We start from the raw sequence: 13,185 nt of genomic DNA on the forward strand, positions 1-13,185 counted from the left end.
GTTCAAAAAGTGCTTTGTGCTCTAACAGCAGTTTCTGCTTGTTGTGCAGGGCTGTATCCCAGGCTGTTGAAAATAAAACACATCTGATTCAGGAGTGGAAATGTGGTGCCAAAGAACAGTTTTTGTTTGAAAAGGAGAGAGTCAGAACAGTTAAACTGTTTGTGAGAGATTAAGCTGAATATAGATCTGTAGCTGGGGAAATTTTCCTTCTTGGAGATAGATGGATCTTATTAGAGCTAAAGAGGCCTTTACTTCTGCTTGCTTCCATTGGCATCACACTAGATGCTGAAAAAAGACAAGGAAGGTAGTCACCAGTGGCCAGTAAAGTTTGCTTATCCACACTGTTTTAATGGATTTTATTTTTTTAATTCTTTGTTCTTTAAAAATTCATTCCAACAAGTAATTTCTAGCCTCTGCCTGACCAGTTGCCATTTGAAAGCCCCAAAGTTCATGTCACGTTTCCCCTGTTCCTCCAAGTGACTGAAACAAGGATAATCAGAGCAATCAGCTCTTCCCCACCTGTTCATGTTGAGATGTTTCTGCATTTGAATTTTTAGTCATTCTTTAATGTGGATTAAATGACATGATTATCAGTTCCAGGAGAGGCATGTCACAAAAACAGTTTGTTCCAAGTAGTAACTTCTCTCTCAGCACGAATAAGAAGCATTTATGTCTGTTTCAGAACTCATAGTTATATTAGCCAATATCCATTAAATAGTAGCTTAGAATCCAGCTGTAGATCTACTGCTCTTAGAGTGTATTTTTCTTCAGGACATTGTGGTTACTGCTATGCCAAGAATGCAGTGTGCTGGACTAGTAAGATTTATAACTTAATTTAAAAGTGTTTGGAGTTGTTGCCTTAAAGGCTCGTCTACACAGGGGGAGTTAGTTATTGTGGAATATGTCTTCTGTAGATATTTTTATCCTGGGATAGAATTTAGTTCACAAAGCTATGATGTTTTTAAAAATTCTCATCAAGCTGTAATTTGAAATAACATTTCGCATAAACAAACTTTTTAAAAAAAATTTTGTAACACTGATTTTTTAATATTTTATTTTTAGCCATTCATAAGATGATGGGTTACAGTCCTCAGAATTCTTGCATTTCCTAGCAATTACATCTAGCTAAAACTGCCCCATAGTGGTCACTCATCAGCTAATGAGTCCACACAATCTCTTTGGGAGGGAGTTATCACCATCACATGCTTGTGTGTGCACGATTCAGTAGATGTTTCACTAGTATATGGATTGTCCTAGAGATAAAAAAACTGGTTTAAAGAGCAACTCCAGTGTTGTAGTTGTTGAAGTTCTACCTGTAATGCCTCAAATACATGTCTGAAAGAGTAGTTACAAACTTAAGGAAGTGATGACACTCTTCTAAAGAGCAGAAGTTTTGAAGAACTAGTGCAGACCTTGGTAAAATTAAAGCAAAGCTCCTAACAAGAGCATCAACAAGAATAGGAGCAGGCCTAGACAGTGTTTATTTAGTCCTTGATCATATGAAAATGTAGATTTTAATGAAATTACTCCTGGGAGTAGTTGTCTGTACATGCATGGTCAGGGCCTTCCTCTCTTACACAAATCCATCTGCTAATGAGGACTCAAGTCTTCCTACGATTTATTAAACAATTTGTTTCTTCTGTGTTTTCAGTGGCAAATATTTTTGCTAGGACATTTACAAACTGTTAACATTTCCTCCTATTTGCTGCTGCTGCTGTTGTTCATTATCTATTCTCTGTAGTGCCCACAATGTGCTGGGTTTACTCCAAGCAGAAAATGACTGTTATTGTAGCCCATAGTCCCCAGCATGTTCAGCACCCCATTGTTCCAGCCACTCTACAAGCACAGATTAAATTAACTCTCATTATGTTAACACTCAAGATCCTGTTTTCAGACTGGCTGTGCTCTCCTTCATGTGTGCAGCTAAGACTTTTAGGGTCGTATTCTGTGTTTCAGAGCACAACAGGAAACAGCCACCCAGAAACAGCCTACCCTGTTCAGTGGCTGTCTCCATTGCAGAGTGGATGTGTTAGCAGTTGATTGTTTCTTTTCCTTGGTGGTATAACCCATGCCTCCTTTGGGCCTGCTATCCAGTGTTTAAAATTACCTGTTGCTAAACCCAAAAGTTACTATTATGCAACTTGAGTGAAGGGCAATTTTTCAGTAATACCCAAGGAAGGAGTGAAAACATGGCTCCAAACCTGAATACCCAACATGAAAAGGGAAAGAATCCAAGACTCAGAAGAGTTGTAAGTTAATTCACAAAGATCTTTCATTGAAGGGCAAAGAACACATTGGCCATCGTCCACCCCAGTGCTCTGTTGCCCCACCTCCCTCCCACACACACAGTTCTTATCTAAGTGGCAGCCCCCTGCCCTGAGTTCTAGTAACTAGTTAACCAGACAGCAAAAGCTTTATAGGGTTAATCTATGGCACAATCTATCCCCTGCCCCATCTTCCCTTCTGGGCCCTCTTTAGAGTTCTGAGAGGGAGCTTTGGTCTAAGCATTTCCCTTGCAAGATGGTCCTGTGCAAATGCTGAAGTCAGTATTGTGGTTGTCATCAGTGCAGTGAGGGACAAAGGTGCTCTCTGGCAGAGTAGAAGATGCAACTGCTGGAATCCACGTTTGTAATTATTTCTTTACTGCTGCTTTCCACTGGATACAGCTCAGGAGAGGTGGAAAATTTGGTCTGTAGGCAGTGCCCTGTCCTGAGGACTATTGGGTTTTTGAAAGAGAACTGCTGAGGGTACTACTTGTTGAGGAGCTGCAGGAAAAGTGTTACTCGTGGCAGCAGTGCAGGATTTTTTTCAATGAGCAAAAGGTCAAGGGAGAGGTTAGTCTTCATGAAGCTGGTAATTTTTTCAGGAGTGAGGTACCTAAAGAAAACAGAGTGAGGAGTGAGAAAGAGCTGGTGAGGGGTGTATTGGGAAGAACAGGAAGTAACTGTGGAATTACCATGGGAGAAAAAGAGAAGACAAAGGAAAGCACTGAGGATCCTAAACTGAAACCAGAGCTCAGGTTAATGGGACAACATGCCAGACCCCCTGTGGTGATGGAGGTGTGTGGTCTGAGTGAGAGCAGGGAGGGGGTGCAGCACTCTCTGGCTGCTGTGTGGGGGTAGAAGCACAGACATCTGATTAAAAGGCCAGTCTGGGGTTCCTGGTTTTGTTCTTGGCTCTGCCCTTTATTTGTAAGTGTGCAATCAGCCATGGAAGAGGCAGTCACTTTGCCTCCAATTGCTGCTCTATAATGCTTTCCGAGTTCATGCATCCCAAGCCTGGAGGATGAGACACAGCTTCAGTCCAGGAGCCATCCCAGGGTGTTTTGGGAAGGGTTTGTAATGGACACCTGGAGGCAGCACTTTCACAGCATGGCTGCAAATCCAGCTGCGGGGTATTCCTGTCAGAACAGCAAAACACCTTCGGCAGAGCTGGCTTTCGTGGCCTGGACTGAGCCTGAGAAGGGATTTTACAGCCCTGATTTGGTTCACAGTGTAGGTCCACAGGCAATGGTGTGCCCAGTGCTGGGTCATGCATTGCAGTGGAGGGGGCAGGGAAGAGGACTGAGTAGCCAAGGTGTAAACATCGCAGACTGGCGTGATCAAAGAGATCAACCACTGCATCAAGCAAGTCTGCTGGGCTATTAACGAACGGGTGCCAATAGCTTGTTCAATGTTAAGATAATAGTTTCATTCACAACAGTCAGGATCACTCGCTTAGATGTGATATTGTACCATTCCTGTTAGTGGTTTCATTGCATAATTCCTAGCCTCAAGCCTCTGCCACTTTATGTGAATACCTGCTTAGTTCTGAGTATACTGAAAGGTCTCTTTGTTTCCCTTGTAGCCATGCCTCTGCCGCCTCTCAATCTAACTGTAAGCCAAGTCACCAGCAGCAATGCCAGCGTGGTCTGGGTGCCAGGATTTGATGGCCACGCACCCCTCCACTCTTGCACTCTTCAGGTATGGCCCCTCTGCACTCCCCCAACCCTGCATGTAGAATGGGACTCCCCGAGCCACAACACTGCTTAGGCCAACTTCTGCTGTCTTTATTTTATAGCAGTGTCTGAATTCTTTATCCACAGTTTCAAAACATGGAAACTTAAGAGGATGCAACTCAGAGCATAAATAGGTGCCAAACAGCTGGGCCAGTTTGGAGCATGAGGTGTCCAGTTGAGAATTTGAGACTGGCTCCATTATCCCTTCTGGCAGGTTATCCCATCGGTTGCTCTGTGGCAGCTACTCCATGCAGAGTCATACGCTGCAGCACATGTGAACACACATGTGTCCTTGGATGGCTGCAGGGTGCTCACAGCATGAAGGAGCTGGCCCTGGGTAACTTGGTCCACTGCAGTGGCCTATGACTCCCATGCCAGCTCAGTCCTGTGCTCTGCAGTGCCAGAGGAAATGCTTGGATCTGAACATGCTGCTGAGTCCAAGGGTTGAAGAACTTGCAAAGTATAGGATGTGGTAGAGGAAAAGTGGGGATTATGGAGACAGGACACAGACCGGGCTTTTTTATACAAAGTCAGGCCTGTTTTTATGTTTCTGAGTAATTTTACACCCTGCCTGTAAATCTTGATTGGTTTTCCATTGTCAAAGACCAATTCTGCACAGAAAATCAAGGGCGATAATAAATATTCTCTAGTTGTACCAGATGCTGAGTACTCAACATCTCTGAAAAACTGGTCTGCTTCTTTAGGTTCCTGGGAACAGTGGTTTGTGTCCAACTTCAAGCAGAGTTAGTTTCTAACTTTGCACACTTAACTGTAAAATCAGATCAAACAGCTGGTAACCAAGTGTCAGAAAGAAATGGTAATTCCTGAAGCAGGCCATGCAATCACAGCTAGGCACATTCCCCATGGATTTATCTGCCAGGTGTGAATATTGGGCTCCTGTGCTTTCCCTGCCTGATTACAGCAGCAATGTGAGCTGGAGTGGAATTTCTATGGGATGTTGCCAACTATGTTAGGAGGATTAAAACAAGGTATGCTGGAAGCAGCCTAGCTAATTTACTTGCAGTCCTCTTTTTATCTGGGGAGGAAACCAGAGATTTCATGCTCTGATGTTTATTTCCTTTCATAAGTAAAAGAAAACATCATCTTGTTCTAACTGACTGGCAGAAAGAAGGCCTGAATGTAGCTGGCCCCAGTCTCTGGGTTTTGTTGCTGCCTCTGTTCTTTTTGAAAATGGTTTTCTTCCTCTGATTTACAATGCGAGTATCTCCAGTGGGAACAGCCTCTTCTCTCTGGCTCGCACTGCTGCAATGCTAATCACCCTGGGTTTTGAGTTCCCCCTCTCACTTTTGGCAGGGACGGGGTGGGGGGGGATGGGACATGTGGAAAAGAGGCTGAACCAGAGCAGCCCAGTTTCTGTCCACTCAGCAGTCTCTCACCACTTTTCTAAGCCTTTTCTGTTCTGTTTGGGGAAGACGAAGTTCCTGCGTTTGGATCTGGGGGCAGGGTAACTTGGCAGGAATCCTGCACCGACAGAAAGCCCTGCTTCCCCTGTCTCCCACACTGAGAGATTTTGTGAGAGACATTGACCCACATTTCCATGTGAAAATGTGCACGCTGCTGGCTCCCCATGATTACACTCAGGCTCGCAGCCTCCCAGAAAGAGAAGGGGGACTGAAACTTGGCTGAGGTTTTCTGGCTCTCAGGAGTTCTAGGGGGGGCCCTGAGAGCACTGTGTTCAGACAGGCAGGTTGCTTCTGGGGACAGCACAGTTACTAGCCCTGTACACACACTGGTGTGCTCCAGGGCATACAGAGGGCAGATGTAAGAGCCCTGACCCTTCAGCCTGTTGAACAGAAAAACTTAATCAAATTGACAGGGTTTTACTCAGAAGTCTGCTTGTTTTTGCCCTGCTTTGGATGATGCTGATAATGACAACAATACATGATTCTATTAAGGAAACTTGAGATTCTTCCTTTTTATTAGCCAAGGAAATCAGTGGGCCAGAAGTGCATGTGAGAATGAGCAAAGGGGCAGGGAGAAAGGGAGAAAGACTGTGGTATAAATTCCACCTGAGTGTTTCACTTTTGTCAGTACCCCTTGCTTTTACTCCCAGATTTGCTATCTCATATGCTCCAGAGAAGAAAGATAGGCTGAGCCTGAGATCTATGCAGTGATTTCTGCTATTGTCAGTACAAAAGCAGGAATATTGAACCCATCTGTGCACTAAAAGCACACAGTGATATCAGATTTAAATTAACATTCATATTGTTTGAAAGCTCAGATTTGGGGAAAAAAAAAAAGGGTTGCAGGAGTGGTAAAAAGTTTTCTGTTTAATTTGGAACAGCGTGGTTGAATCTAGCCACCAGCATCTACTATGTCTTTAATCCACTACAAAACTGACAATATACAAACTTCTGGAAAGGGAGTTGGGAAAAAGGTGACACCAGGCAACAGGGAAGTTGATCTACCAATTTTCATTGCCCAAATTTAGACAAGCCCCAGAATCCAGTTGCTGGCAATCAAAGCAGCAAGCACATCTAGTTGTATTTGAAGGAAATAATAATCAACTGTAGAATTTGTAACCTAGGTAAGGAAATGTTTTAAAATATGGAACCAAATTTTCAACTGGTGGAAAATTGTTGTACTGACAGAGTTAGGAGAGTGATGTCACTTAAACCAAATAAAGCTGTGGCTCATTAATCTTAGTTTGACAACTCCTTTTTCAGTATTTTAAACACTACTGGTACCATTCTTGCACATTCCTAAGCCAACCATGAAATGGATTCTTATCCCTCTGGACCTGTTAATCATATAGCTTATGGTAACAGTCTTCATTTCACTCTTGGCACAGGTAGCTGAGTCACCAGATGGCCAAGAGGTCTCCACTGAAGTCACCCCAGTGCCCCCCTTTGCCTATGGTGTGCAAGGCCTGAAGCATTCCACCAACTACAGCGTCCGTGTGCAGTGCAGCAATGAGATGGGCAGCTCCCCTTTCACTGACAGGGTTTATTTCCAGACCCTGGAGCTCGGTAAGCAAATAGCAGACAAGAACGGGAAAGCAGTTCTGAGTTTGAAAAAGAAAGTGTAACAATCTTCATTGCACTCCTCCTTGCTAGTTCTGAAATGCAGGACACATTATGCTGTCAGATGGTTTGTCCACTCTAACACGTAACAGAATAATGTGGAGTCGAATGTGAGTAACAGCAATGATGTGTGATACACAAGTTGATCCAGCCAGAGGACTTCTGCATGCTGGGCATATGTCCCATTGGCTCTCTGAGATTCTTGGGATCTCAGAAGGAAATGAGACACTGACCAATCTTATCTTCTCCACTTGAAGCAAACGTGGTGGCTTGCCAAAGTTGTTGTCTCCCCTCACGTTTACTCTTCAGGCTGACGTCAGGGAAGAGGATGAAACTGTCTTTTCAGCAGTTTTCACTGTGGATAGTGCCTTATTTTCCTGCAGAGAGTGATTGTGTTCTGTCCTGTGCTTTCAGCTCCCAGCAGCACCCCACAAAATATCCATGTCATCCAAAGAGATCCTGGTCTGATTTTGGAGTGGGAAGGTGTGGCTCCAGATGTGCTGAAAGAAAATGTCCTGGGCTACAGGCTGGAATGGATTCAGGATAATGTAACTCAGGTAACAGAAGGAGAGGGGAGCTGAGACATCTGGCAGAGAGCTGGAGAATGCTCATATTATTACATTTTTTAGGCACTAGGGTCCTTTTTTTCAGTATTCATACCAGGGGACTAGATTGCTGGCATTGCTTTTGTGTAAATGGATCTATTCTGATGCTCCATAACTCCTCAGTATTTGGCCTCAAGATTTAGGCCCCTTTCTCCATTCCTGGCATATTCACAGTTCCTTCACTTGAATACTCATCTGTAGACAGACCAGTTCTCTGACATTCTTTTTACAAGGACAATATAGAGAGAATTCAGTTCATCCATGCCTCCCTTTTTAAGGTTGTTCCAAAGGCAGCTCAGACAGTGCAAGATCTGGGATTTCTCTCACCTGGGACTGGGACTTTCTTTGCTTTCCAAACCTTAGCAGCAAAGGTGTATTTAACAAGTGAATGAGTTGTACTGTAAATCACAGAAAGAAAGTAGCAGATTCCTTTATTTCATTTATAATATGTAGGGAGTTGAAAGGACCCTGTCTAGGTAGAAGGCCTTTCATTTGTTGTTCAGCATTGACGTTTCCCAGGTATCTACTGCCTTTGAAGTTCACAGCATTTGTTATGGTTTCTTGCTTCTTAATATGTATTTATCCAGTACTTATTAATTATGAACAAGCCTGTAATTAGAGACAGCTAGGGGGAAGAAAGACTTATTTCCTTTTTTGTGTGACCCATTTCATACTAGGTCAGTGTCATTGACTTTGAATGACAATTTTTAGAGTTCCTATCGAATTTACATTGTGTCAGTCGTGACAGCCAAATCTTCATGAGTTTACTGCAATTGATGTGTATGAAGAAAATCCACAAAATTGCTGAAAAAATGTTGGCCTTGCTATCCTAACTGAAAACTGGCCGTGAAATTCAGAAGTCATTCGGGCTTTGGTCAACAAGTTAAAACAGACAAGACTCCTCCTTGGGTTGTCAGATGCTTTGCAGTATGTTAGCCACAAGAAGGAGGTGTATCTTTTAATGGCAGAAAAAAACCCCAAACCAAAACAAAAACATTTCTATAGCAAATTCCATGGGAGGATCTCAGAGGGGGAAATCACTAAACCTCCTATCTTCTGTGCACCCTGGGAAGCTATTAGCAGTTTTTGAGAAGAGAAACCCCAGATAATAGCTCAAGTTAGTGGCAAAACTGAGACTAGGATCCAAGAGTCACAACTCCCAACCTTTGTTATAGCACCAATGAAGTAGAGAGTAGTGGTCTGGTTTAGTTTTAAGGGTGATGCTTTATACTAGATTCCTTAGCCAACCATACCCGGGGCTGCATCAAAAGAAATGTGGCCAGAAGGTCAAGGGAGGTGATTTTCCTCCTCTATTCTGCTCTTGTGAAGCCCCACCTGGAGTACTGTGTCCAGTTCTGGAGCCCCCAACACAAGATGTACATGGAGCCCTTGGACTGAGTCCAGAGGAGGGCTACAAAGATGATCCAAGGGCTGGAGCACCTCTTCTGTGAAGACAGGCTGAGAGAGTTGGGGCTGTTCAGCCTGGAGAAGAGAGAAGGCTTTGGGAAGACCTTATAGTGGCCTTCCAGTACCTGAAGGGGCTTTCACTGGAGGGGGACTTTTTACAATGGCATGTAGTGGTAGGATGAGGGGTAATGGTTTTAAGCTGGTTTAAGAGGAGATTTAGGTCAGACATTAGGAAGAAATTCTTTGGTGAGACACTAGCACAGGTTGCCCAGGGTGGTTGTGGATGCCCCCTCCCTGGAAGTGTTCAAGGCCAGGTTGGATGGGGCTCAGAGCAACCTGTTCAAGTAGGAGGTGTCCCTGCCCTTGGCAGGAGGGCTGGAACTAGATGATCTTTAAGATGCCTTCAAACCCAAGCCATTCTATGATTCCACGATTGAGGCAGTTTACAGTTTGTTGCCATTTGCTCTCAGGGGGAGATGATCGTACAGGATACAAAAGCTAATCTCACAACGTGGAATCCTCTCAAAGACCTCATCATCAGAGTGTGTGTGCTGAACTCTGCAGGATGTGGGCCCTGGAGTGACCTCTTCCTGCTTGAAGCCAAAGAGGTCATGGGTAAGTGTCCACTGTCTTCCCTTCACTTTGGAGAAAAAAGTCAGAAGTGCTGGGACTGTTTTTCTCTGACTCTTCTCCTTTTGGTGTTTACAGCTGACTGAGTCATGTGGCTTTATGCAACATCACACTTCTACAAGCAGAGTAGAAATTAAATAATTTTTAAAGAACTGGTATAAACAAAACAGCTTCTGTCTTCTTTAACAGGCTTTTGCTGTGCTTAGTGCAGAGCAGAGTAAGGGGAGACAATATAAAAAATGTAGATGAAGGTTTGAAGTGCTTCATTTAGACTTAGGCCACCCACATTTACAAGAGTAAATGTGACAGAAAACTCCTCTAACATAGGTTCTCTTCTTTGATTTAATTTGAAGCCATTCCTGACTAATTTCAGTTGAGCCTGCTTTAAACCATGTCCACGTAGGGTTTTGTAATGCTTTTGAACTGAACATGTTTATATTAATACAATTTAGCTCTCTCCATGGAAAAGTGGAGCTCCTGGTAGAAGAGGGAGATGATGGTACAGAATCTGTCCTGTGCACCTGGCACCACGTGGAAGGGTTTTTTGAAGGCAAAGAACATATGTGTGTGGAGTGCATTCCTGATGATACAGAGCATTTAGGCTTATCTGTGCTGGTTTGCTTGCTGCTTGTTTTTCACAGTGAACAGGAAACAGGGGTCAGGCTATGGAGAAGGACAGGATGTTATATGGGGATGTGGGTAGAAAGGAAAGAAGAATGTTGCTTGTGAAGATAACTGTAGAACAGCTAAGAGGAATAGGTTCAGAATAAAAATATATATTGGTGGACACTTACTTATATTTTAGCTTGGAGCAGAGGAGGCTGAGGGGTGACCTCATCAATGTTTACAAATAAGTTAAGGGCAAGTGTCAGGAGGATGGAGCCAGGCTTTTTACAGTGATGTCCAGTGATAGGACAAGGGGCAATGGGTGCAAACTGGAGCATAGGAGGTTCCACGTAAACATTAGAAGAAACTTCTTTACTGTGAGAGTGACAGAGCACTGGGACAGGCTGCCCAGAGAGGCTGTGGAGTCTCCTTCACTGGAGACATTCAAAACCCACCTGGATGCGTTCCCGTGTGATGTGCTCTGGGTGATCCTGCTCTGGCAGGGGGGTTGGACTGGATGATCTTTCGAGGTCCCTTCCAGCCCCTAAGGTTCCATGTCTGTGATACGAAGACAGCATTGTGTGATCATGCAAAAAATCCCACAGTCCCCTGAGGTTTTGTTCCCAGTGCCTGTGACAGGACAAGACAGCAGTTTCTAATCTCTGTTGTTGACCCCTCTGCTGCTGCTTTCTTTCCAACCCATGTGTCTTTTGAGGAGTCATGCGGACATTGATCCTTTCTGATCACTTCACACTTAGGAGTTATCACATGGGGAATCTGGAGGGGAGTTCCCAGGCAAGCAGGAGGTAGGGATAGAGGTAGAGTAACCAGGAGAGAACTGTAGCTTTACTTGCAGCAATGCATCTAATGCTGGTTTTAACCTGCATAGGACTCAGAAATACCCTTCGGCAGCCTGGCTGTCGTGGCTTGGGCCTAACAGGACAGCAAGGAACCAGCCACGTGGCCACCCACTTAACTTCCCCCCTCCCTTCCCCTTCACACACACTGGGATGGGGAGGACACGGGGCAACTAGAAGCTCGTGGGTCGAGACAAGGACAAGGAGGGTTCACTCACCATTTACAGTCCTCGCAAAACACACTCGACTTGGGGAAAAATAAAGCAGGGCTTGCATATGTTACCCCCACCCCTCCCTTCTTCCCGGGCCCAAATCCCTTTGTTCCCGGTTTCTCTCCCTCCTTCCCCCCAGCGGCACAGGGGACAGGGGATGGGGTTTAGAGTCAGTTCACAGGCTGGTGGTTCCTGCTTCTCCTTCCTCCTCAGGAAGAAGGATTCCTTACAGTCCTCCCTGCTTCCCCATGGGGTCCATCCCACGGCAGAGAGTCCTCCAGGAACCTCTCCTTCATGAGTCCTTCCCACGAGGTCTGGAGCTGCTCCAGCCTGGGCTTCCCACAGAGTCAGGGGCTGCTTCGGGAACAAACTCCCCTGGTGCTGGGGTCTTCCAAAGCTGCATAATCAGAGTCCACTGGCAGCAAGTCCCAAGTTCCCCCCTCCTAGTGCCTTCAGGGAATGTTCCACCACATTCCTGTGTGAGTGCAGGGGGCAGCCTGACATCTCACCATGGGTTGCAGGGAAACTTCTGCTTGGGCAGCTTCTTCCCCTTCTTCCTCATCAGTCTTGGGATGTCCACCTCAGCACTGCCTTTCACCTCTCCAGCACAGCTTTTTTTGCTTGCTCTCTGCTCAGGTCTTACAGCAGTTCATTCATCTCTCTGATGACCCTTGGCTACCTGAGTTGGGGGAGCTTTTTAATAGCTTATTACAGGAGCCACCATTGGGGCCCCTCTCCTGCTACTGAAACTGTACCAGAACCAGCACACTGGTTCTGAAGTCAGTGCTGGCAGTTATGTGTGAGCACACGGTTACTGCAGGATGAAAGCCCTCAGATCATTAAAAGCAGAATGAAGGAGTGTGGAGATACAGAGCTGACTCTGCTAGAGGTTGGGCACCGGCTCCATCAATTTTACTCTCCTGCTTTTTGCTGAGTTATTTTCTGTGGCAGCCAAATACAGAGACTAGTACCTGAAAGGAATAGAAGATCCCTTTGGAAAATGGCCAACACTGGCAAGAAGCCCCAGGAAATGTATATGGTTTGCATTTTACAGGGAGCTGGAATGGGATAATCCTGAAAGCACAAAATGTTTGTTGGTTTTTATTTACAAACCACTTCAAAAAAAGTAACATCAGAATTGGTGCTTGTTTTGGCTAAATGCTGTCTGAAAGCACATCTATTTCTTCACAGGCTTAACAGGCTAGAAATAAAGGTTCACTGTGGAAACACTGACAGGTCTTGAAAGCAGAGCTGCAGGAAGACTGCAGTTTTGTTTCAGGCCTGATAGAAAATACAAGTCGCTGTCCTTTCCTCGACTGGCACTGGTTGCTTTGTGTGAGAAATGCCAGGGGTGGTTTCTGCCCAGCTCCCAGTGTGGCAGTAAGGATGACTAAGCTTGTATAAACTTTAAGTCATATTTGTCATCACAGCAAAGCTAGTGGGAGCTCCACCCTGCTCATGCAGAGATCTTGTGCACTATTAACAAAGATTGTTTTAGTATTTTCAGAAACATTGTCAGTAGAAACCTCCTTTCATTGTGGAGTGAGGAACAGAGTGGTCTAGTAGCTTTTCCCTATCTGTAATCTTCTTGATGGTATGCAGTAAGACTCTTGGATTATGTTCTTTGCAAACCTTTGTGATATAAAGTCTGCTACAGAAGTAAAAGGGGTTCTCTCATCATCAAAGGACTCCTGAATACTCATTTAAGCTCATCTGATACTGCCTTCTTTCTGCTGCTTGTAGTTTTAAGGCATAAGGCAGCTGGAAAAGAGGGGTATGGGAAATGGGAGAGAGAAAGAGTTGAGGGAGGAGAGGCAACTCACTCTT

The 13,185-nt window shown here is 44.8% G+C and overlaps 1 protein-coding gene across 1 annotated transcript in view; it reads left to right on the forward strand.

The window, feature by feature from the left end:
- The window catches only part of TYRO3 (TYRO3 protein tyrosine kinase), a 42,318-nt gene that overhangs the window by 10,058 nt on the left and 19,075 nt on the right, over positions 1 to 13,185 (forward strand). The window contains exons 5-8 of the mRNA XM_009999573.1: positions 3,847 to 3,962; positions 6,810 to 6,987; positions 7,456 to 7,598; positions 9,524 to 9,668. Coding sequence (XP_009997875.1) covers positions 3,847 to 3,962; positions 6,810 to 6,987; positions 7,456 to 7,598; positions 9,524 to 9,668 — 582 coding nt within the window. The remainder of the gene's footprint in view (positions 1 to 3,846; positions 3,963 to 6,809; positions 6,988 to 7,455; positions 7,599 to 9,523; positions 9,669 to 13,185) is intronic.

The sequence above is a fragment of the Chaetura pelagica genome, unplaced genomic scaffold (assembly GCF_000747805.2).
Source record: "Chaetura pelagica isolate M959 unplaced genomic scaffold, ChaPel_1.0 scaffold55, whole genome shotgun sequence".
NCBI lineage: Eukaryota > Metazoa > Chordata > Aves > Apodiformes > Apodidae > Chaetura > Chaetura pelagica.